Source organism: Antennarius striatus, chromosome 1 (assembly GCF_040054535.1).
Source record: "Antennarius striatus isolate MH-2024 chromosome 1, ASM4005453v1, whole genome shotgun sequence".
NCBI classification, from domain to species: Eukaryota; Metazoa; Chordata; class Actinopteri; order Lophiiformes; family Antennariidae; genus Antennarius; species Antennarius striatus.
In genome coordinates, this window is record NC_090776.1 from 5,328,098 (window position 1) to 5,354,725 (window position 26,628).

Genomic DNA, 26,628 nt, shown 5'->3' on the forward strand with positions numbered 1-26,628 from the left:
TCTTCAGTTCTGAGTGATTGGCATGGACTGGTAGAGATTTCAGATATTCCTGTTGGCACAGAAAATAATCTAATTTGACCAATTAGTCAGAACTGAAGAAACCCCTTGAATGAGAGGTGACATGTCTTCAACATACCTTGAGAAAGTCCAGATGATTCTTTTTAGCTTTTTGAAACCATCTAGCGACTCATCCCAGGTGTCTTTATCTGAATCACATTCTGACAGAGGTATCCAACTAGTTATAATGTCCCGTTTTGGTTTCTTGTGTGTATGGAAAAGTTAAGCGTGCTACCGATGCTAACGTGCTAGCCCGTTAATGGGATTTTCCATATTATGTTAGCATTGAGCTAGCGGCCATTTGTTACTGTGTGGAATTAATAACAACTCTAGTTTATATTAATATGTCTTGTATTTATGGATTTATAAGTATCAGGGTCTAACATGCTGTTTTTGTATTTTTTATTTCAGTGTCACAGATTTTCTCAGTAAAATGACCTGTCTATTCATAGTGTTTACTTTTCGCGAGTGACATAATCGCGCAATAATCTGGTCATAAAAACATTCATACAATATCTCCAGTAGCTCCAGACATTAATTAATTATCCACTAAACTTTGGGAATTCAGAATAAATACTTTGGGTTGTCCGAAAATGATCTCACCTTCAAATATCATTTGAAATCCTCCAAGATAAAGTGCTCGAGACAGATCCTCGGATCCTTGGTCATATTGACCTTCCTAGCTTCCCAGAAGGTATTCTAAAGAAGGATAGGTCCTTGTCTTGGTATTTACTTGATGTTCTGTTGACACAACCATTCACCTAGCAGGTAATCAATATATTTATAGAGTCAATCACGTCATGGATTGCATTTTCTTCTATGGCTGCCAAGCGAAGTTGGTCACCAATGACGTATGACGCCCACTTGACCTCTGAATGCGGAGGCTGCTGCGGTGCAGATTTTAAGCTTTTCTGACCAAAGGGATGATGTTACATATATAAAATGTATTATTTCTTCTATTTTTCATAATGATGACTAACATATATGTCACTTAAAATTAACTTTACTGTCCCTTTAATGAAATAGTTAAACCAGATCAGACGGGTTTTATCCTCGGAAAGCAATGAGTCAAGAACATCAGGTGAACCCTGAACATAATTTCATTTACCCATAGGTCCCAGGGAACATCAATTCGATGGAGTAGATTGCCTACATTTGGAACTCACATAAAAAAATTAGGCTTTCATTCTGATTTTATTGACTGGGTTAAAATTATGTATAAGGGACCACTTTCATGGGTTGATATGGGTTGATAAAAAGAAATCAAGAATCAAACTGAAACAACTGTTGTACCCAAAATGGTGAGGAGGGCTCATTCTCTTGGATTGAAACTATATTATTGGGCAGCACAATTCTGTGGACTGGCTGAATGGCTAATGCAAAATGATAAACAAACTGGCTAGATCTGGACAGAGATTCATGCCCTCAAGTGTCCCTTGATTATTTACCATTCGTAGGTCAAAGGAGTGTGATAAAACTTCAGATGGATAATGAATGGATGAAATGCACCCTGAAGACTTATGGTTCGGAAAAAAATCGGGGAACTCTTTACAATATCAAGGGTGATGCAGATTGCAAAGCATGTGGAATTTCTACCAACCTTAGATGCAGGGTTCAGGGAATGGGCAAAAAATACTCATTACAGTAGATCTCATTACAGATGCTGTTTGAAGGGGACACATTGAAATCATTTACACAATTACAAGAAAATTTTAATATAAGGTTGAATAATCTTCACATGTTTTTTTTTTTTCAAATTCAAAGTTGTTTAATGTTTCATAAAGAGTGGAACATTCCCAGGCAACCTCCTCAACTAATGAACTGTTTTGGATTAAAATCATAAAATGATGAGAAATGCCTGAAAACAGTCTCATAACCTTATAGATGTTTATTATCACAGATATCTGGAAATACTCTCTATATAAAAGAAAAGTAGGAGTTGGAAATGAATGTCACTATTGGGGATGAGAATTGGAATGTGTGTGTGGAAAAGGACATAAATTATTCATCAGTCCATTGTGGAAGGAATTTATTTGGAAGCTGAAGATGAGATACTTTAAATCTCCATCCATAATATGAAAATTTGATGAAAGCAAAACAAATTCATGTTGGAGGAAGTGCGAGAAAATTGGAAATTATACACACATTTTTTGGGATTGCAAAAACTAAAATCATATTGGGATATTCAAGCAGAAATACTAGCAATTTTGACTGTCGATTTGCCTTTGGACCCATTTTTTTATATTTTGGGAATATTACCAGAGGCAGGCATTGGTCATGAAACACAGCTTGCTCTTTAAGAAGTCATTCCGGCCCCCACTCGTTAACAGTATGAATGGCACCTATTTGAAATGAGTAGATGCATAAGAGACACCTGCACACACCTTCAAACTGTCAGACTCCAATCTTCACCATGGTCGAGACAACAGAGCTTCCCAAAGATACCAGAGATAAAATTGTACAACTGCACAAAGCTGGAATGAGTCAAACTGAAATTGGTAAACAACTTTGTGAGAAAAGATCAACAGTTGGAAACATTATTAGAAAATGGAAGAAGTATAACATTACTGACAACCTCCTGAGGAGTGGAGCTCCATGCAAGATCTCACCTCATGGGGTTCGAATGATCGAATGGCTGGGTCTTTCAGCATCATAACGATCCAAAGCACACAGCCAGGAAAACCAAGGAGTGGCTCCGTAAAAAGCATATCAAGGTTCTGGAGTGGCCTAGATTAGTCTCCAGACCTCAACCCAATTGAAAACCTGTGGAGGGAGTGTTGCCAAGTGACAGCCCTCAAGCATCACAGCTCTAGAGAAGATCTGTGCAGAGGACTGAGCCAAAATTCCAACTGAAGTGTGTGTAGACATAGTCAGGAACCACAGGAACCTTTGTCATTGCCAACCAAGGCTACATTACAAATTATCATAGGGAACTTTTGCTGGCTGCCCAATACTTATTGGCCACCCATTTTCACAAATAAATCATTTAAAAATCAGAAAATGTGATTTTCCTGATTTTTTTTTTACATTCTGCCTGTAACGCTTGATGGTCCTTAGGCAAGATCCTTAGTGCTATACGAGCCTACCTCAAAAAATATGAGTGAACACAATAATGACAGAGTCATACCGGCTCCAGGAAACCTGGAGCCTCCGACAAATACCGAAGCTAAGTTGCTAGAAGATGTGAATGCTGCAATAAGAACCACCCCCACAGGGAACAGAAGTCCCTCTCCTTCTAGGAGAGAAGTCAGCCAGCTAGCCGAGCCACTGAAGGGGAACATGGTGAATAAAGGAGCACCCAGGAAATACAGCAAGCTCTCCATGCCTGAAGCACTCGAAACTGCCAAACAGAGAGTAACGGCTCTGGCTACGCGACTGAAGTGATACACCAAGGAGATTGAGGCCAGGAGAATAAACAAGATCTTCTCCACTCAACCAGCAAAGGTGTACTCTCAGTGGCAGGGAAATAGCATCCGGCCAGACCCACCAAGAGCTGAGGTGGAGAAATACTGGAAGGGCATATGGGAAAGAAAAGCATCACACAACACCGATGCTCAGTGGACTTAGAACTGACCACAGCTGCCTCCCAGAACAAGAACAACAAGAAGAACAACAACAAGAACAATAACCATCTCAATGGCAGACATCCAAGAAAGAGTGTCAAAGATGAAGAGTTGGTCAGCACCGGGCCCGGATATGATCCATACATACTGGCTAAAGAAACTGACAGCACTCCACGAGCATCTAGCAGCACAGATGAACCAGCTGCTAAGGGATGGGATGCACCCAGAATGGTTGACTGAAGGCAGGACAGTCCTGATCATGAAAGACCCACAGAAGGAATTTACCCCATCCAACTACCGGCCAATAACCTGTCTCAGTACAACATGGAAGGTCCTGTCAGGCATCATGGCGGCTAAGATGAGTAGGCACATGGATCAATATATGAGTGGGACACAGAAAGGAGTTGGTAATAACACCAGGGGAGCCAAGCACCAGCTACTGGTGGACAGAGCAGTACACAGAGACTGTAAGAATAGGCAGACCAACTTGTGCACCACCTGGATTGACTACCAGAAAGCCTATGACTCAATGCCACACACGTGGATACTGGAATGTCTGGAACTGTACAAGATCAACAGGACACTAAGAGCCTTCTTCAAGAACTCAATGGGGAAGTGGAAGACAACCCTGGAGACTAACTCCAAGCCAATTGCCCAAGTTAACATCAAGTGCGGCATATACCAAGGGGATGCACTATCACCGCTGCTGTTCTGCATAGGCCTGAACCCCCTCAGTCACATCATCACAAAGAGAGGCTACGGATACCAATTCTGAAGCGGGACAACAATCAGCCATCTCCTCTACATGGATGACATCAAGCTGTATGCCAGGAATGAGCGAGAAATTGACTCACTGATCCACACCACCAGGATCTACAGTGACGACATAGGGATGTCATTCGGATTAGACATATGTGGCCGGATGGTATCAAGAAGACGCAAGATGATCAGAACTGAAGGGGTCGACCTACCAGTGGGCAGGATAGAAGACATCAAAGACAGCTACAAATACCTTGGAATCCCACAGGCTAATGGCAACCATGAGGAGGCCGCAAGGAAGTCATCCACAGCCAAATACCTCTAGAGAGTAAGGCAAGTCCTGAGAAGTCAGCTGAATGGCAAGAACAAGGTCCGAGCCATCAACATGTATGCACTGCCGGTGTTCAGATACCCTGCTGGGATCATAAGCTGGCCAAAGGAGGAGATATAATCCACAGATATCAAGACTAGAAAGCTCCTCACCATGCATGGAGGGTTTCACCCCAAGTCCAGCATCCTGAGGCTGTACACTAAGCGGAAAGAGGGAGGCCGAGGACTAGTGAGCATCAGGACCACTGTCCAGGATGAGACATCAAAAATCCAAGAGTACATCAGGAAGATGGCCCCAACAGATGAACTGCTCAGTGAATGCCTTAGACAGCAGAAGCCTGAGGAGGAAGAGGAGGAGGAGGAGACGACATGGAGGGACAAGCCCCTACACGGCATGTACCACCGTCAGATAGAGGAAGTGGCTGATATCAAGAAGACCTACCAATGGCTGAATAAAGCTGGACTGACAGACAGCACAGAGGCACTGATCATGGCAGCACAAGAACAGGACCAAAGTACAAGGGCAATAGAGGCCAATATCTACCACAGTAGATCTGACCCAAGGTGCAGGCTATGTAAAGAAGCCCCAGAGTCAGTCCAGCATGTGGTAGCAGGGTGTAAGATGCTCGCCAGCTCAGCATACATGGAAAGGCACAACCAAGTAGCTGTGATAGTGTACAGGAACATCTGTACCCGGTATGGACTAGAAGTACCCAAATCCCAATGGGACATACCACCGAAGGTGGTTGAGAATGGCAAGGCTAAGATCCTGTGGGACTTCAGCTTCCAGACCGACAAACAGCTACTGGCTAACAAATCGGACATAGTGGTGATGGACAAAGAGCAGAAGAGAGCAGTGGTGATAGATGTGGTGATTCCAGCTGATGCCAACATCAGGAAGAAGGAACACGAAAAGATTGAGAAATATCAAGGGTTGAAAGAACAGCTGGAACAGATGTGGAAGGTTAAGGTTAATGTGGTCCCCGTGGTAGTAGGAGCACTTGGGGCAGTGACCCCCAAACTGGAAGAGTGGCTCCAGCAGATTCCTGGAACAACATCTGAAGCCTCAGTCCAGAAGAGCGCAGTCCTAGGAACAGCTAAGATACTGCGCAGAACCCTCAGACTCCCAAGCCTCTGGTAAAGGACCCGAGCTTGAGGATGACACACAGATACCACCCTGAAAGGGTGAGAGGGACTTTTTTTTTTTTTTTACTGTATTTGTGTGTATATATATATATATATATATATATATATATATATATATATATATATATATATATATATATATATATATATATATAATTTCATGAATCAATATAGAGTACAAGCAAGCATGAAACAAAAAAAATAGCACAGGACACAATTAAAATACCAAAGTAAAAAAGATACAAATAAATACAACCCACAAGGAAATAACATAAAGAAGCACAAGGAAACAAATATACTTCAAACATACGGTATATACTTGACCAGAGGGTGGCCGATTTCAGACCTGTATAGCCCACAATGTGGACTAATGAATGGAGATTTGCCAGTTCAGCTCCAGTGAAGAAGTTTCACTGAGCAATGCACAGAACCCACACCATGCACAGAGTACCTTTCACTTCATCAATCCTCAGTCTCTACATATGGGTGCTTTGTATCTATGTGCGCAGTCCTGTGTGTGAATTTGTGCATGTGTATAAACTAACAAGAAATTCTTCATTGTGTACATTAATAACATATTATTCTTCTATAACTTGGATTATGGTAGTTACAGTTACAAATTGTAGCCAGTCCAATATATTTTAATATACAGTACACTGTACATAAAACTATCTGAGAACACTTTTTATCGTTTTTGAAAAACTGACTTACTGAACGCAATTCAAACCTGTCATTTCACTCTCATAAAGTCTGTGAAGGTTATCATTTAGTTGAAATAGGATTGCTAAAATATTCTTGGCCCAAAAGGCAGATAAGTCCAGAAGAAAATGGATGGATGGATGGATGGATGGAAGAAGTTTGGATAAAACATTTTCTGAAAATGTAGCTCTGTCTTTTTATCAGAAAATTGGATGTGACAGTATCATCAACTCTTCAGCAAAAGTGGACCACTGTGGTCTTTGTAATGGAGACGGGCACTCTTGTAAGATAGTGAGAGGAGACTTCAATCACACCAAAGGAATGGGTAAGTATTGAATGATTTCATCTACAGTAGCATTATTTCTGTTAATATTGACTTTACTAAAAAATTCAAATGTTTTCAATAATTGCTAGTCACTGTCTCTGTGAATGATTTTGTTTGACCGAACTGAACTGAATTGAAAAACATTACTTCAATTTATACTACCTAAACTTAACTCCATTCCTGAAACTGTTAATATTGTATGTTGTTTTATTATGTATTGAAATTTCAAAGTTCTTCCATAAACTTCACTATTTGAATTTCTTCCCTTAATACAGACAGATGAACAGACGGACAAACAGACAACAAACAGATAATTTGTCCCATTTTATGTACAGTATACTATTGGCTCACCTACGTCCACACAGCATAAGGAATAAATAAGTACAAAATGTTGTTGAAAATTCTGTAGATTACAGATAATCCAATAATAAATCATTGATACAGATATATGGAGTGTGTAATTTAAACGGAAGTACAGAATTTAAAGTACATCATAAATTGTCTCAACCAGGTGTGAAGATTACCCCGATATAACACAATGGTTAATATCATCATATTTAAAGTAAATAATCCTTAATAGAAACAATTCTTCTAAATTATATTTTATCCCCGATTTATATTTTTCTTAGTCTTTATCCTTCTTGTCATGTTGTTCTATGCCTTGAATGCTGCTACATGAGAATTTCCAATTCGGGATCATTAAAGTGTATCTATCTATCTGTGTGTCTGTCTGTGTGTCTGCCTGTCTGTGTGTCTGTCTGCCTGTCTGCCCGTCCGTCCGTCTAATTTCACAAGCAATAACAAGGTTTCGCAAAGATCACGGTATTTTGTTTACAAAAAATACACATATAAACAAAATCCAAAATCCTCCATCTCTCTAGCTTCTCCTCCACCTGTTCCCTGCTCTCACTGCAGATCACAATGTCATCTGCAAACATCATAGTCCATGGAGATTCCTGTCTAACCTCGTCTGTCAACCTGTCCATCACCATAGCGAACAAGAAGTGGCTCAGAGCTGATCCCTGATGCAGTCCCACCTTCACCTTGAACTCCTCTGTCACACCTACAGCACACCTCACCACTGTCTTACAGTCCTCATACATGTACTGCACTGCTCTAACATACTTCTCTGCCACTCCAGACTTCCTCATACAATACCACAGTTCCTCTCTGGGCACCCTGTCATAAGCTTTCTCCAGATCTACAAAAACACAATGCAGCTCCCTCTGGCCTTCTCAGTACTTCTCTATCAACATCCTCAAAGCAAATACTGCATCTGTAGTACTCTTTTTTGGCATGAAACCATACTGCTGCTCACAAATGTTCACTTCTGCCCTTAGTCTAGCTTCCACTACTCTTTCCCATAACTTCATTGTATGGCTCATCAGCTTTATTCCTCTGTAGTTGCCAAAACTCTGCACATCTCCCTTGTTCTTAAAAATGGGCACCAGCACACTTCCATTCCTCAGGCATCTTCTCACTACCTAAGATCCTGTTGAATAACCCAGTCAGAAACTCTACTGCCACATCTCCTATACTTGTAGAGGTTTGGAAGTGTTTATCATCAGGATCGACTGCCTTTCCACTCTTACTCATCTTCAGTGCCCTCCTCACTTCATCCTGACTAATCTTTGCTATATCCTGGTCCAGAACAGTCACTTCTTCTAGTCTTTGTTCTCTCTCATTTTCAACGTTCATCAACTCTTCAAAGTACGCTTTCCATCTTCCCATCACACTACCGGCACCTGTCAATAGGCTTACGTTCCTGTCCTTAATCACCCTAACCTGCTGCACGTCCTTCCCATCTCTGTCTCTCTGTCTTGCCAGCCTTTATAGATCATTTTCTCCCTCCTTACTGTCCAACCTAGCATACAAGTAATCATAAGCTTCTTGTTTGGCCTTTGCTACCTCTACCTTCACCTTACGCTGCATCTCCCTGTACTCCCAAGTCCAGCCAGAATTTCTCCTTCTCCTCCAGCTCACATCCTACCTGTGGAGCAGACCCACGTAACAACATTGAACATCACACCTTCTATTTCTAGCTTCAGACTCATCACTCTATCCGACACTCTTTTTACCCCCAGGACATTCCAAATGAACTCCTCCTTCAAGATAATTCCTATTCCATTTCTCTTCGCATCTACACCATGATAGAAGAACTTGAACTCTGCTCCTAAACTTCTAGCCTTGCTACCTTTCCACCTGGTCTCCTGGACACCCAGTATGTCTACCTTCCTCCTGTGCATAATGTCAACCAACTCTCTACCTTTTCCTGTCATAGTTCCAACATTCAACGTCCCTACTCTCAGTCCTATACTCGAACACACTTTTCTCCTTTCCTTTTTCGACCAACAAAAGTCCAATTACCACCGACGCCCTGTAGGTCAACATTGCCGATGGCGGTCGTTGTTAACACGGGCCTCGACCGATCCGGTATGGCAGTCATAGGTTTGATTTGCATCTTTGATTTGACAAACATTTTACGCGGGATGCCCTTCCTGACACAACCCTCTGTATTTATCCAGGCTTTGGACCAGTACAAAAAGACACTGGCTTTTGTCCTCTTGTGACTACAAAAGAGATACCTAAAAGAGCAAACATAAAAATTTGCCCTGCCTCACACACTAAGGCAGCTGGGATAGGCTCCAGCTCCCCGCGACCCACTACGTCAGATAAAGTGGTTGGGAAGATGAATGTATGAATGAATAAATATACAGTGAGCTGGAGATCCACATGGTGGACATGGCACATATGTCACAACCATCGCCAGCCAAGTCATCATCCCAGTTCCACCATGTTTCCACCTCAAGTCTAGCTCAAGTATATGTTCCTCCCCCGTATTCATCAGCTGGTTTCTGTCATGAATGCCTCCCTCACTCTCCGTCTGACAGTCTCATTGTATCAACTGATGGCATAGCACACAAAAGAGGTCCTCACTTTCTCTATCTACCAGTGAAAAAGCTCCTCTGCTGAGAGAAGGTGGTGTGCAGGGTGTGGCTGGTGTTCTCCCGGATCGCACTGAAATTGGACATGGTCCTACCCTCCTGCGCTGTATCCACAAAGTCAACCAATTGACTGACCACAGAATCAGCTCTGTGGATGAGTATGTTCAGGAAGTCCATGAGCCTTTTCCTGGCACCACCACTCTGGCACACATTATTGTAGAACAGCACACCGGACATAATATACTAGTAGAACATTTGAAAGAGATCAGAGCAGATCTTGTAGGAGGCCAGCCTCCTTAGGAAGTACATCCTACTCTGCCCTTTCTAGACACAATACTAGTTGATAAACCAGTCCAATCGGCTGACTAACTGCACTCCCAGGCACTTGTAAAGTCCTACTACCTCCACCTCCCTGCCATACATGATAATAGCTGATTGGGATTTTAGTCCTACTGAGAATGAAACACAGTGTTTCCAATTCTTGATCCCATTTTCATTTATAAATTTTTCCCATCTGACATTTCTACTAGAATACTCTGCAGACAAACCAGAAAAGCAGCATTTTTTTCTTGTTGAGTACTTAAGCGATCTAAAACTCTGGAGCATTTTTGTTTGAAGGGTCTTTATTGTGAACCAATCTAATATTGAAATTACTGACAAGATGCATGTGGTTAGGCAGTTGTGTCTGAATTTGTTTTCACCTCCTGTTTTTATCTCTTTACCAGGCTACGTTGAGGCTGTGGTTATCCCCGTGGGAGCCCGGAGGATAAAAGTTATTAAGGACAAACCATCACACAGCTTTCTAGGTAATGATATCTTTGTTTTATTTAGTTTGAGAAATTTCAGTATCAACCCGGTGATGCTCGTAAACACAATAGAACAAAGAGTTAAGTTATCTCAAGAAAGTAATGCATCCCTGGTGCAAAGAAATGTGTGCATCTCAACATGACATTTATGCATTCCAAAAGTATATGCGGTAGAGGCCATAGGAAGGGATTGAGTTTTGCCGATTATACAATATAAAAACTAAACAAACTTCCCTTGCTTATTCGTGCTTCAAGATGTGCGGCTTCACTGCATCGCTGATTTTTCGTAGGTGGTCATGTGATACCGCATGTGCACGCTGTTGGCTCACAGCATCCGTGTGTGACAGCATCCATGTATTAAAGAAAGACTTTTCTTTAATACAAAAGTGTTTTAAACAGTCTATAAGACTGTGGGAAAAGGTAATACAGATATAAGGTGGTTTAACATCATTATGGGGAGGGTTCATAAATGTTTAAATTACCGTAAATAATAAAATAGTTTCTCGTTATATTGCAGAATTTTGTTTTTTCGCATGTCGTCCTGGAATGCATTAACCGAAAGTAATGAGGGATTACTCTAAATAGGAGAAAAGGAAACATAAAAATGCTTTGCCACAAAAAACATTTTTACCATATATTCTACATTTTCAGATTTCAAGCAGGGCAATGTAGCCCCAAAAGGGCACAAGCCAGTGTCTTATTGTGCCAGTACCAAGCCTGGATATATACAGAGGGTTGTGTCAAGAAGGGCATCCGATGTAAAACTTTTGCCAAAACAAATATGATGCAGAGGAGGAAAGTAGACATACTGTGTGTCCAGGAGGCCAGGTGGAAAGGTAGCAAGGCTAGATGTTTAGGAGCAGGGTTCAAGTTGATATATCATGGTGTAGATAGGAAGAGAAATGGAGTAGAAGTAATCTTGAAGGAGAAGTTTGTTAGTAATGTCCTGGAAGTAAAAAGAGTGTCAGATAGAGTGATGGGTCTGAAGCTAAAAATCAGAGGTGATGTTCAATGTTGTTAGTGGGTATGCTCCACAGGTACGTTGTGAGCTGGAGGAGAAGGAGAAATTCTGGCTGGACTTTGATTAAGTGATGCAGAGCATACCTAAAAGTGAGATAGTTGTCATTGGTGCATACTTCAATGGACATGTTGGTGCAGGAAACAGGTGATGAGGAGGTGGTGCACAGGTTTAATATCCAGGAGAGTAATGCAGAAGGACAGATAGTGGTTGACTTTGCAAAAGAATGAAAATGGCTATATTGAATACTTTCTTCCAGAAGAGGCAGGAACATAGGGTGACCTATACGAGTGGAGGTAGGAGCATACAGGTAGACTACATCTAGTGTAGACGGTGTAATCTTACGGAGATCAGTAGTGGTAGGAAAGAGTGTAGCCAAACAGCATAGGATGGTGGTGTTAGGATGACTCTGGTTGTGAGGAAGATGAAGAGGGCAAAGGCAGAGCAGAGGACAAAATGGTGGAAGCTGAAAAAGGAAGAGTGTTGCATGACTTTTAGGAAGGAGTTAAGACAGGCTCTGGGCGTTCAGGAGGTGCTTCCAGATGACTGGAAAACTACAGCTAATGTGATCAAGAAACAGGTCGGAGAGTACTTGATGTGTCTTCTGGAAGGAAAGTAGATAAGGAGACTTGGTGGTGGAATGAGGAGGTACAGGAGTGTATTTCTGAAATTTAGCAATTATACTGTATGTCACACATAAAAAAGTGGCAGAAGACAAAGAAGACTATGCTCAGTTATTACGTAAAGGTGATTCTTGTAACATGCATAGTGATATAACACATAGTGGGAATGCACAATGAAAAGAGGCCCACTGGATAGAACATACATTAACCTCATTAATTGATGAAAAATGAAAAAGTGCAAGCCATCTTGCTTTCATCTCTCCAGCACCAAGACTTCCATGCACCGCTTCTTTTCTTCAGTAGGAAAACGTTTTAGACATATTTTCTCTTACATCTGATACTCCATTTTGTCGTCTGACATCAGTCAAAAATTCTGCTAGTAAGTTTTCCTGACTGGCATCTGTCTCACCAGTGGAGTGTGAAGAACAATAACTGACCTCTGCCTTTTTAGCTTTCTTTACTTTTTTGGCTGGGAAGCATTTGTTTATTGATTTATTTTTCAGTACATTGACAGTTACTTCAGGAGATCCAGTGTTCTACATATTTTTCCGGTAATGAGCCATTTTGTATTTCAGGCTAATCATCCTGCTGTAGTATCCAGTGGCAGACAGTTCTTGCAAAAAGGGACATTTTTTTGATGACCGCCTTTGCTACATCATCTATCTGGTAATTTTGTGGAAATGCTGTATACAGTGTGCCCTCGCGCATTCTTGCATCAATGCTCGCGAGTTCTTTATCGTGGATTTTTGGTAGAAAGTCACATGATACCATATGCACATTCTGTTGGCTGACGGCATCCGGAAGTGCACTCCGTTCCATGAGTCTCTGACTCATGTGAGACACAAAAATGCTTCAAACAGTCTTTTAGCATGTGGGAAAAGGTAATACAGATGAAAGGTGGTTTAATATCAGAATTGGGAGGGTTCATCAACGTTTAAATTACCTTAAATAATAAGATAAATAGTTGTTCACTCTATCGCAGAATTTGCTTGTGGTTCCTGGAACGCATTAACCGCTATGGACGAGGGCATACTTTACTGGAAAATTTCTTAATTAAGGTTGTTCAAACCTTAATAAAGAAATTCTCAGTTATGATGTTACTGTCCAATAAGAAAAGCAATGACATAAAAAAGGTACAGCATTCTTATTTTAAAATGTCCTTTGCTCATGACCATGGTGAGACTTACACACATCTATTTGATTTTAGTCCCTTGGCTTAATTGTTAGTTTTATTGATGAAAATTAATGTTAAATTTAAACTGATCATTGCATAACTTAAAGAACATAAAGGTTCACAGCTTGGTTGGCAATCACATGTGTAAACCTGCCAAGTATAAACACAATATAAAAAACATGTAATCCACACTGTGTCTGTAAAAACTTTTAAGCATATTATTGAGTAAATAATCATGAGTAAAAAGTTCTACATCTCAATTATGCCTCACCATGACTGAAATATACATAAGAGATTAAAGTTACAGAAAGAAAAGACAAGCTATGTTTTTTATTTAATAGATTACTTTCTAGCTGTTTTACTTCTTATGAATATTATAGATCAGCATATAACAGATCACAGCATTCAGGTATTGCATAAACTATTAATTTAAAATAGTAACATTTAATTTAACATTTTTAATGATGAATTTAAAAAAAATAGTTGATAGTAAACATATTAAATAAAGTCCCATGTTCAAATAATGCGTTATTGGCACTGCAGTTGTTTCATCCTTTCTGTAGAACATATTTACTGCACAATGAACAGTTGCTCGCACGTTTACTCAAAATTAAGCCTGAAGTTATTTTTTTTATATACAGTTGTAGTTGTAAGAGTGTCACTGAGAGACCAACATGGAGGTAACGACCCCACACCCCCACACACCAGCTGCCTGTGCTGGTCCCCACAAACAACGGTGTGTATGGTGGACCACAGCCTTAGCCTTAGCATTGTCATCCTCCCCATCTTCCTCGGTGGCCGATCCCCGTGCCCACACACACACACACACACATGTGTGCGCACGCACAAGATCCTTAATCGAATCAAAGTCCAAACTAATTACTAATAGTGTTCAGAAAGTTTATTATAACAGCAAGCAAGAATACAAAAAGCTGCAGGTAGCCTGGTGGTGGCAGGTAGCTGGGACTCCAAGTAATAACGGCAATGAGACATCAAACTGCAATCAACAAAAAACAAGAATTAGTTCTGCCGTTGACTGGAAACAACAAAAAGGTACTCACTAGTGACGTCCGCTTTGTTCCCATGCTCCGATACACGCCCAGGATTTGGTGGGCGTTCCCGTGTGAACCACTGCGCCGGAGCCTGATTCAAACATGGAAAAACCACGTGACTGATGATGTTTGGCACACAAGTGCGCCAAAACACTGGCGCCCCATTCACCAGGTGAAACAGTTTAGTGGTCCGGATCAATGGGTGATCCGATACACCAGCCGGTCCCAGATGAGTTAAAATGGATAAAACAGCGCAATGTGCTGCCAATCGTGTCAATATCCCTTGGATTGATCACACTGGTGTTCCGATTACTGACAGTTTGCGTCGTAATTACTTTACAATGGATCCAACAAGGAAGGGAGTCCCAAGTCTGGGAACATTTCAAACTGGTGCTGCCGAAGAAAGTAGATTTTAATTTTTGAGAAACTTATTTTCAGGCTCTGTTGCTCACAGAGTAGAAAATAATAAACCACACACATGTCATTTTTCATTTACAGGTGAAGTGCATGCTTTGTTCCCAGCACCTGACGTACAATAACAACATGTCATCAATGATGAGGCGTTACCGATCCAGATGTGAGGATGATGCCAGTGGTCCTGCTGTGATCATGTCTCGGAATCACGACTTTTATCTCACAACATAGACCTTGTTTATTTCCAACGACACTAATCATGCTATATAACTCACACACATGAACACATACGTATGTATGTATACACATACGTATGTATGTATATAACCGCCGCAGCGGGTCACGGGGAGCCAGAGCCTATCTCGGCGGCATAGGGTGTGAGGCGTGGGACACTCCGGGCATGATGCCAGTGCACCGAGGAGCCACACACAAAGACATACAACCATGCACACACACACTCATTCCCACGGGCAATTTGAAACGGCCAATCAACCTGAAGCGCATGCTTTTGGAGGTGGGAGGAAGACGGAGAACCCGGAGAGAGCCCACACAGACACGGGGAGAGCATACAAACTCTGCACAGAGCGGGACTCGAACCCGGGTCTGCCGTGTTGTGAGGTGGCAGCACAAACTAGTGCGCCACCGTGCCGCCCGGAACACATATGTATATATTTATATTAAATATACATGAGTGAACATGTGATCTATATATTTTATTGCTTTATTGAACCCTACAAGGACCAATGACCATAAAACAATTTCCCATAATATATGGCTACAATATAGCAAGCAAAGATTAACACACTGAATTAGATTATATTCTGTTTTATTCAGAAAATATATGCAATACAGTAAAAGTCAAAGCGATGTTTTCTGGGCTCATTGACTGTTGTGTGGTAGCTGTACAGTAACCCCACCAGAGAGGGCATCCACATTCTCAGTGAATGGGGCGTCAAGTAATAAAACCGTTTTTGGCACAATTGTCGCAAATGGTTCCAAGTCCCATGGGGCGCCATTCTGTACAGACGTCAGTTTTCAAAATAAAACGACTTTCAAACTCCGAAATAAATAAAACGGAAGTAATATATATTATTTTTTCTTTTTTTGCGGCCCATTACCAAATGACCCATGGGCCGGTACTGGTCCATGGCCCAGGGATTGGGCACCAATGATCTACAAGACCACTTCACCTGTTCAGATATGGTCTCTCCACTTTGATATGGATTCACTCCTCTCTCAAACCATCTTGATTTTTGATAATGATTTTCGTCTACTGTACCTGATATTGTGTTTTCTTCCTCAGTCTACCAGCATATGCAACACTTGGAGGTAGTCCTCGGTCACCACCAAAGGGAATGGCCTGAAAGTCAGATTTGACTAATTTTCTTTCATCCGTTGAGAGGTCAATTACTTGAGGTACATTATTTCTGACAAAGATGTCTCTACAGACCCTGCAAAGGTCAAGTCAGTTTTGAGGAGTGGCAAAATTCAAACTCTACTATGACTGCTGATAAACATCCATCCATTCATTGTAATTACCGTGTTTTTAGGGCATCATGGTCTTTTAATAACAGTGTGAGTCATTCAGACTCTTGCTTCTTTTGCGCATGGCCAGTAGGTGTCATTCTAGCTATCCATCCCAAGATGACTTTCCACCGGCCTGTGGTCTAAATGGATCTGGCCTGGTACTCCAAATTTATATAATGGAGTTAATTTGGAGAAAACATCAGTCATTATCAAAACATTCTTAAATCATGTTTCTTGCTGGCTCCAAGGTGGTAAAATCAATCACAAGAATTTTACTGGGCCGGGATGCGGGTAGATGTCCCATGTAAGTGTGTGAAACAGGGTGAGCATCTTTGGCTACCTGGCAGCGTTCATAATTCTGACACCACTGGTTTATGTCTTGATGCAATCCAGGCCAGTAGTAATGCTGACAAACCAAGTCAGTGGTTCGCTCTACATCCTGATGCCCATGTTCATTGTGCACTTGCTGGTGTGCCTGGTTCTGAAGGGATGCAGGAAGCACCAGCTGCAGATTCTTTTCCCCACCAGGGTTGCACACTTGACAATAAAGCACTCAGTCCTCCCAAATCCGATCCCACTGTCGAATTAGGACTCATCCTTGGTGATGTGACGACATCTGGTGCACCAGGGCCTTGCTTTCTGGACCAAAACATCAGGAACTTGTCGAAAGAAGGATCAGCTTCCTTCAATGCACACAAATCTGATTGGGTGTGACATGGGAATGCAGAGATACTAGCATGAGTAGCTTCACTGGTCTGCTGATCAAGGGCTTGTTGCAAAGCTTCTGGGACCGGCACACCAGAGGTAACAAGATCTGATGTACTTGTGGGGCTGGATTTTGTCGGGAGAGGGCATCAGCATTCTTGTTGTTTTGTCCAGGCTTATATTTGATGAAGTCAAATGTATCCAGCAGTCTGGACACAGAAGTGTTGGGGGTGGGCGGGGTAACAACAGGTGTTGTTGTTGTAGGTGACGCTTCTCTGCTGGTCGTGCACGCTGGGTCTCAAGTCTCTGACAACCAATGGCGATTGTGTCACGCCTGGATGACTGGTCCGCTGCCAGAGACTCCCAGCTGTCCATAAGGATCCTGGTCTTTTTGAGCAGCTGTTTAAATTGGTCTTTCAGTTGTCTCTTTCGGTCCCTCTAGCAACCTAGAGCCATGTGCCAGTTCACCAAACAAAGTTTTTTTTGGGAAGGGATGAGTCTTCCTTGTCATAGAAGTGACCAAGGAAACTCAGATGGTTCTTGGCAATGATTGCTTCCAAGCTTGGAAGGCCGGCATGGGTTAGAACATAATTGTTGGTGACACGGTCTTCCCAGGCAATTCCTAGGATTGCACGCAGCTTTTGCTGGTTGAACCTCTCCAGGGTCCTAATGCTTTTCCGATAGAGGGTCCTGCTTTCAGATCCATAGAGACGGGTTGGAATCACAAGAGCCCTGTAGACACCGATCTTGGTTTGTGTTGACAGGCCATGTTGTGAGAAGACACAGTGGTACAGCTTGCCTCTGACTGCAGCTCAGGGTCAACATCAACAATGATGTTTCTTTGTCGTGTATTTTTTTTGTCCCGCGGGGTGTCTGATCACGTCCTGCATGGTGCCTGACAAGAGACTGAAATGCTCAAGGGGGGTGCCAGTTTAGTCGCCAACGGCCCGACCATGAAGTGGCAGTACTGGATTACATAGTTAACAGTAGCGAGAAAAGTAATTTCCTTGCCAGACAATTACATGCCTCTACCTTTCTCATGTCTGTGTCCTGTACCCCTCTGATCACCAAAGTAACACACTTCTTCTATTTCTTCATTCTCATCATACCAAAACACATCTTTTTTCATCTTTCAACTTTTTTTTGTTTGCAGTCACTTTCTCAGCATGAAAAGCCCAAGTCATAAACTGACTCAGAGTTTGATTGGCCATGTCGGCATTGGTCAGTTGCTGTCAATGTCTTATCTCTGTCTTGAGGTTTTGAAGGTTCACATTTTTTAATTGCTGCTGATAAGGTCCTTGCTCATTATTATAATTCCGAAGACCACTGTTTTGCGCAAAAACTATTTGAAGTCTGTAACGAAAATCATTTGCAGGTTCATCATCCTTCTGTTTGGTTTGACTTATTATCCCATAATCTACCCTTAACATTAAATGGTCCTTTATTTGTATTTCAAGAAACTGAATTATTTGCAGTAATTCATGGCTCCTCATCGCTAATGGAACTGGTGGCTGTGCACTGTCAGTGGGATCCCAATTTTCCTGAACTTTATGCCCATCTTTTGCCAAGGCAGCCATAAAAGCTTGCTGTGTTTCAAATTCATTAATATATATGAAGAGTCTCAGTTGGCATATTCCTTCCAGGAATCCTTCTGGATCTTCCTTCGGACATGGGATGCCCTCCATGGCCTTTCTGATGTCATTGGATGTCCATGTTCTATAGCCTTTCATAGTCCTGTCAATAGTGTCGGGCCCATTCCATGCGGGGTTTGGTACATCGATTAAAAGATGAAAATCAGATTAATCTCTGTTGCTCCCTTCTTTGATTTTAATTCATGCTGTCTGTCTATATTTGAACTATTGGACTTCCATATTTGAACTTTTATAATTAGGAGGGGGTGTAGCTGGACGACCTCCCACTGCGCCATCCAGAGAAGGGGCCATAGCCTGCAGTCTACCCCTCACTCCTGCTTCACTATCCTGACGGACATAAATTATGTCCTTTTGATGTTTTACTTTGAATTACCTTCTCTTCATCACCTCCTGTATCCATAGATCTAAATGGTTTAGCCCTTCACTCTCCTGTTTTTCTGGGGTATTTTCATGTTTATTTTTATTTCTTGCAACAACTCTAATTTTAGGTTCCCGTCAAACCCATATTGTTTTCTTCAATTCTGTACGTATTTGGTTGAACCTGGATAGGAGTGTATCATATTTTTCATCAGGCTGCCTGGAGCTGGAGCCTATCCCAGTTGGCTAGGGTGTGAGGCAGTGGACACTTCGGGCATGATGTAACCAAGAAACACTGAAACAATATTGAAGCAATGAAAATAAAGACTGAATTATTCCATCAGTGCTGTGTTTTTCTTTGTTTGCTTTCATTGCAATACTTCTTTTGGCCTTGTGGCCAATATTGTATAAGATCTTGCAACATACTGTAGATGGACATGAACAACTGTTTATTGGGATTTGTTTTCATATAAAACCTCACAAAATAGATGTGATCCTTAACTTAGGTTTTTTGTCTTATGTCTTCCTAACAGCCCTGAAGGACTCCAATGATAGGTCCATCAACACCAACTGGAAGATTGAGCTTCCGGGAGAGTTTCAACTGGCTGGAACTACAGTGCGCTATGTCAGAAGGGGATTGTGGGAGAAGATGTCTGCTAAGGGTCCCACTAAGAGTCCCCTACGCCTGATGGTAAACTTATTGGACAATGAGCTGTGTGTTACTGTATCACAATACACTCTGGATACATGACAGGATAGGATGCAGGATCATTCAGTATGATTTTGGATCATGACGGTTAGCAGCGTACTTCTATTGAGCTCCCTTAATAATTACTATCATAATAATAGATGTATGCCCGCTCTTTTTGTCTTTTTTTTTAAATCAAAAACTGTGTCAAAACAATGCCCTGTGTGTAAATAATAGTATGATAACATTAAGTGGCTTAAAATGTAATACCTGATCCCAACTGGAAAACCACAGATACATCAAATTGACACAAGTGATGGCCAAGTAATAGTCAGAGACAGACCTTTCCTAAGACTTTAAACTTTATGATGATGAAGCATACTTAAAAATACAAATGTAAAAGTAAACAACCATAGTAAACAGCATGCATGGGAAAAATACAGAATGTGAAGTCTGTACAAATTTGCCACTACACATTCACTAAGGGGAGTTTGAGTAGATAGGGTGAGGAAACCTGACCACCAATTGCTCCACCTTCCAGACAGCCACACTATCACAGGTTCTGCAGTACTCATCCAAAAGGAAAGACAACAAGACATGTGTTATGAACCACCAGGACCATTGCCATTGCCACAAACAATGGCAGTGGCAGTATATGCCACTGCTGTAAGAAATACAAGGTTTCTCAACTGTCTTAATGGGAAACATGAGAATGCTCGCTAATAAAATGGATGAGCTAACTGGACTTGTCAGTCAAAGATAGAGTTAGATAGATAGAGTTTGATGCGCTTCAGTGAAACGTGGTTAAGCAAGGACATTCTGGATAACTACATTTACATTTAGGGCTTCCAGAAAGTCAGGGCCAACGGGGATGGTAACACTAGAATCTGAATCTCAGAATCTCGGGTGACTTTAATCATGTATCGTTGGAAAAATCGCTTGGAAAAATCGCTTGCTGACATTACACAAAATGTCTACTGTCCTCCAAGATAGGGGGAAACCCTGGACCTGCTGTATGCAAATGTTATGCAGGCATACAGCTGCTTGCCCCCTTGGGTAGATCAAACCACAACCTGGTACTGCTGAAGTCCTCATACTAGCTCATGGTGAAAACACAGCCGGCTAACACTACCACCTTCAGGACATGGACAGATGAGGTATATGAGACACTGGCAGAAACTCTGCGAGCTACATGGTAAGGACATCAACTGGCAGAAATAAAGCATCACAGACTACATCAACTTCCCCACTGTTCCAGCACTGTGGCTCCGCGGTACACTGGCTTCGTGCCCTGAGTGTCCCCCGCCTCACGCCCTGAGACCGCCGGGATAGGCACCGGCTCCCCCGCGACCTGCGTTAGCGGATTAAGCGGGTTGGAAGATGACATGACACGACAATCACTGGTTATAGATTGAGTGTTGACAAAGGACTTGATGACACAGTTGACTGGGCCAACAAACTTAATCTGTGGACCCACCACCCCTGTGGACTCACAAGCTGCAGGGCAGACTAATGGGGTCGAGTGTGCTGCCATATGGGTGGCAGTAAAGATAGGGTCTCGATGGACCAGACCCTGGCGGCAAAAGCTGGCTTTGGGGACGTATAATGTCGCCTCACTGGCGGGGAAGGAGCCATAGTTTGTGTTGGAGGTGGAGCATTACCAGTTGGATCACATGAGTTATATATAATAATGTCCCTGTCACCCTTGTGGGGTGGTATCTGTGTGTCATCCTCAAGCTCGGGTCCTCTACCAGAGGCCTGGGAGTCTGAGGGTTCTGCGCAGTATCTTAGCTGTTCCTAGGACTGCGCTCTTCTGGACTGAGGCTTCAGATGTTGTTCCAGGAATCTGCTGGAGCCACTCTTCCAGTTTGGGGGTCACTGCCCCAAGTGCTCCTACTACCACAGGGACCACATTAACCTTGACCTTCCACATCTGTTCCAGCTGTTCTTTCAACCCTTGATATTTCTCAATCTTTTCATGTTCCTTCTTCCTGATGTTGGCGTCAGCTGGAATCGCCACATCTATCACCACTGCTCTCTTCTGCTCTTTGTCAATCACCACTATGCCCGATTTGTTAGCCAGCAGCTGTTTTTCGGTCTGGAAGCTGAAGTCCCACAGGATCTTAGCCTTGTCGTTCTCAACCACCTTCGGTGGTATGTCCCATTGGGATTTGGGTACTTCTAGTCCATACTGGGTACAGATGTTCCTGTACACTATCACAGCTACTTGGTTGTGCCTTTCCATGTATGCTGAGCTGGCGAGCATCTTACACCCTGCAACCACATGCTGGACTGATTCTGGGGCTTCTTTACATAGCCTGCACCTTGGGTCAGATCTACTGTGGTAGATATTGGCCTCTATTGTTCTTGTACTTAGGGCCTGTTCTTGTGCTGCCATTATCAGTGCCTCTGTGCTATCTGTCAGTCCAGCTTTATTCAGCAATTCGTAGGTCTTCAATCAATCAATCAAGTTTTATTTATGTAGCGCTTAATCATGACAGCAGACATTTCAAAGCGCTTTAACAGACAGAGAAACCCAACTGAACCCTCCAGAGCAAGCATAAGCGACAGTGGCGGGGAAAAACTCCCTCAATGAGGAAGAAACTCCGGGCAGGACCCAGACTCTTTTGGGCGGCCATCCGCCTCGACCGGTTGGGTGGAAAATAAATCAAAGGAAGATAAGAACAGCATCAGAGAGAGAGAGACAGAGAGAGAGTGACAGATAGGCCAGATAGAGACAGTATCAATATGGTTAAGGTTGCTAAAGTCAAGGCACAATTACAGCTGTGTGGATGACTGTATGGCGGCACGGAGGAAGAAAGGAAGCAGGACCCCAGCCGATGGATAGTTGAGGGGTGGTACTGGTGGGCTTGGAGGATAAGGTCCACAGCACATGGAGATATGGGGGTGATACTGGTGGGCTCGGAGGTGCAGGTCCACAGAGGAAGGTCCACGGCGGCTGGGCGGATGAGGGGTGGAACAGTAAGATGACACAAAGGAAGAGAGGCAGCAGGACCCCAGTCAATGGTTAGGTGAGTGGTGATACTGTTGTTTGGGAGGTGTAGGTCCACAGCAGATGGTCCACAGCGGATGGGTGGATGAGGGGTGGAACAGTATGGTGGCGCGGAGGAAAAAGGTAGCCGGACCCCAGCCGATAATTAGGTTAGGGGTGGTACTGGTGGGATGGGAAGAGCAGGTCCATAGCAGATGGGCGGATGAGGGGTGAACCTGAGAAAAACCTGAGAGAACATAGATCACAAAGACTCCAGGGAAGAAGTTTAGTTAGTACGGTGTGATTGGAGACTTGGAGAGTGAGATTGGAGAAGAGGAGGAGTAACAGAGATGGTTGGAGAGAAGGGGGAGGAGAGAGGAACTCAGTGAGTCTGGATGTTGAGTCTCCAATAGTGTGGGTCTATATGAAAATAAACGTAGTAACCTAAGTTGCCATTACTTGTAAAATTTATGAAAAAGAAAAGTTTTAAGTCTAGTCTTAAATAGTGAGAGGGTGTCTGCCCCCCGAACTGAGGTAGGGAGGTGGTTCCACAATAGAGGGTCTTGATAGCAAAAGGCTCTAGCCCCCGTCCTACTTTTATAAATTGTAGGAACCACCAGTAGGCCAGTATGTTGAGAGTGTAATGCTCTAGATGGATTATAAGGAACTAAAAGTTCCTTCAGATAGGTCGGTGCCTGGCCACGGAGGGCTTTGTAAGTGAGGAGGAGTATTTTAAAATCTATCCTAGCTTTCACAGGAAGCCAGTGCAGAGAAGCCAGCACAGGAGAAATATGGTCCCTGGCACTGGTCCTGGTCAGAACATGGGCGGCAGCATTCTGAATTAGTTGAAGACTCTTCAGCGACTTTTTGGGGCAGCCTGAAAAAAGTGCGTTACAGTAATCTAGTCTGGAAGTGATGAAAGCGTGGATTAATTTCTCTGCATCACTCCGTTTTAAAATATGCCTGATTTTAGCAATGTTTCGGAGATGTAAAAAGGCCGTTCTAGAAACCTGCTTAATGTGTGTGTTAAACGAGAGATTCTGATCGAAGATGACACCTAGGTTCCTCGCAGTGGTTTTGACATCAAACGTGATGCCATCCAAGGTTATTACATCACTGGGCACTACATCCGTAATAGGTTTTTTGGCCGAACACAACAACCTCAGTTTTATCAGAATTGAGATGCAAAAAGTTATTCGTCATCCAATCTTTAATCCCTTTGATATCAGCCACTTCCTCTATCTGACGGTGGTACATGCCGTGTAGGGGCTTGTCCCTCCATGTTGTCCCCTCCTCCTCCTTCTCTTCCTCCTCAGGTTTCTGCTGTTTAAGGCATTCACTGAGCAGGTCATCTGTTGGGGCCATCTTTCTGATATACTCTTGGATTTTTGATGTCTCATCCTGCACAGTGGCCCTGATGCTCACTAGTCCTCGGCCTCCCTCTTTCTGCTTAGTGTACAGCCTCAGGATGCTGGACTTGGGGTGAAACCCTCCATGCTTGGTGAGGAGCTTTCTCGTCTTGATGTCTGTGGCTTCTATCTCCTCCTTTGTCCAGCTTATGATCCCAGCGGGGTATCTGATGACAGGCAGTGCATTCATGTTGATGGCTCGGACCTTGTTCTTGCCATTCAGCTGACTTCTCAGGACTTGCCTTACTCTCTGGAGGTATTTGGCTGTGGATGACTTCCTTGCGGCCTCCTCATGGTTGCCATTAGCCTGTGGGATTCCAAGGTATTTGTAGCTGTCTTTGATGTCTTCTATCCTGCCCACTGGTAGGTCGACCCCTTCAGTTCTGATCATCTTGCGTCTTCTTGATACCATACGGCCACATTTGTCTAATCCGAATGGCATCCCTATGTCGTCCTTGTAGATCCTGCTGGTGTGGATCAGTGAGTCAATTTCTCGCTCATTCCTGGCATACAGCTTATTGTCATCCATGCAGAGGAGATGGCCGATTGTTGTCCCACTTCGGAATCGGTATCCGTAGCCACTCTTTGTGAGGATGTGACTGAGGGGGTTCAGGCCTATGCAGAACAGCAGTGGTGATAGTGCATCCCCTTGGTATATGCCGCACTTGATGTTAACTTGGGCAATTGGCTTGGAGTTAGTCTCCAGGGTTGTCTTCCACTTCCCCATTGAGTTCTTGATGAAGGATTTTAGTGTCCTGTTGATCTTATACAGTTCCAGACATTCCAGTATCCACGTGTGTGGCATTGAGTCGTAGGCTTTCTGGTAATCAATCCAGGCGGTGCACAAGTTGGTCTGCCTATTCTTACAGTGTCTGTGTACTGCTCTGTCCACCAGTAGCTGGTGCTTGGCTTCCCTGGTGTTACTACCAACTCTTTCTGTGCCACGCTCATATATTGATCCATGTGCCTACTCATCTTAGCTGTCATGATGCCTGACAGGACCTTCCATGTTGTACTGAGACAGGTTATTGGCCGGTAGTAGGATAGGGTAGATTCCTTCTGTGGGTCTTTCATGATCAGGACTGTCCTGCCTTCAGTCAACCATTCTGGGTGCGTCCCATCTCTTAGCAGCTGGTTCATCTGGGCTGCTAGACGCTCGTGGAGTGCTGTCAGCTTCTTTAGCCAGTATGTATGGATCATATCCGGGCCCGGTGCTGACCAACTCTTCATCTTTGAAACTCTTTCTTGGATGTCTGCCATTGAGATGGTTACTGGTTCTTGTTCTGGGAGGCAGCTGTGGTCAGTCCTCAGGTCCACTAGCCACTGGGCATCGGTGTTGTGTGATGTTTCTCTTTCCCATATGCCCTTCCAGTGTTTCTCCACCTCAGCTCTTGGTGGGTCTGGCCGGATGCTATTTCCCTGCCACTGAGAGTACACCTTTGCTGGTTGAGTGGAGAAGATCTTGTTTATTCTCCTGGCCTCAATCTCCTTGGTGTATCACTTCAGTTGGGTAGCCAGAGCTGTTAGTCTCTGGCAGTTTCGAGTGCTTCAGGCATGGAGAGCTTGCTGTATTTCCTGGGTACCCCTTTATTCACCATGTTGCCCTTCTGTAGCTCAGCTAGCTGGCTGACTTCTCTCCGTGTCGCCTTTATCTTGGCCTCTAACCGTCCCTTACATGGAGGGTATTGTTTATTATGCCCTGTGTTGATCTTATATCCCAGCATCTCGAGGATAACTGTTGCTGTACTGTGGATCAGCTTGTTTGTCTCAGTTATGTTCCCTATGGGGATGGTTCTTATTGCAGCATTCACATCTTCTAGCAGATCTTCTGAAGGTACTTGACAACTTAGCTCCGGTATTTGTCGGAGGCTCCAGGTTTCATTTGGATCACGATCTTCCTTCGCAGGTCAGCAGCTCTTGTATTGAGGCTGTCTATGTCTATGTCTCTTGGGGCTTGGTACCCAATCACGGATTGTGGGGGGGGTGATATCCCCCCGCTGACCTGGCGTCCTGGCTCCCCCTTGCCGTAGCATTGTTGTTGTATTGTTGTTGTATTTCATCGATCTCTAGTTGTGACAGCAGTTTTCGGTTACGGATGTTGGAACACTGGGCTAACAGCTGTTTCTTTGTTAGCCTTGATTGTGGGTTTCGAAGCATCCATTGGTCCCACATCCGCCCCATATCTCCCCTCTCTCTGGGATTACTTGTGTAGTAGCATTCCAACAACTCCGTATTCTCCGCCCTTTTCCATGTGTGTCTTGTTCCAGTGGCCCATTTCTCATCAGATTGCCCTGGTTCCCTAGCATCTGACGCGGACCTTGTTAACCCGGGCAACGTCCGAGCAGGTATGACTCTGTCATTATTGTGTTCACTCATATTTTTTGAGG

At 43.3% G+C, this 26,628-nt stretch overlaps 1 protein-coding gene across 3 annotated transcripts in view; it reads left to right on the forward strand.

Annotated features, from left to right (window-relative positions):
- adamts17 (ADAM metallopeptidase with thrombospondin type 1 motif, 17) overlaps positions 1–26,628 on the forward strand; it is a 170,436-nt gene that overhangs the window by 105,733 nt on the left and 38,075 nt on the right. For all 3 annotated transcript variants that reach the window (XM_068340531.1, XM_068340448.1, XM_068340615.1), the window contains exons 15-17: positions 6,759–6,879; positions 10,550–10,630; positions 19,686–19,843. In XM_068340531.1, coding sequence (XP_068196632.1) covers positions 6,759–6,879; positions 10,550–10,630; positions 19,686–19,843 — 360 coding nt within the window. The remainder of the gene's footprint in view (positions 1–6,758; positions 6,880–10,549; positions 10,631–19,685; positions 19,844–26,628) is intronic.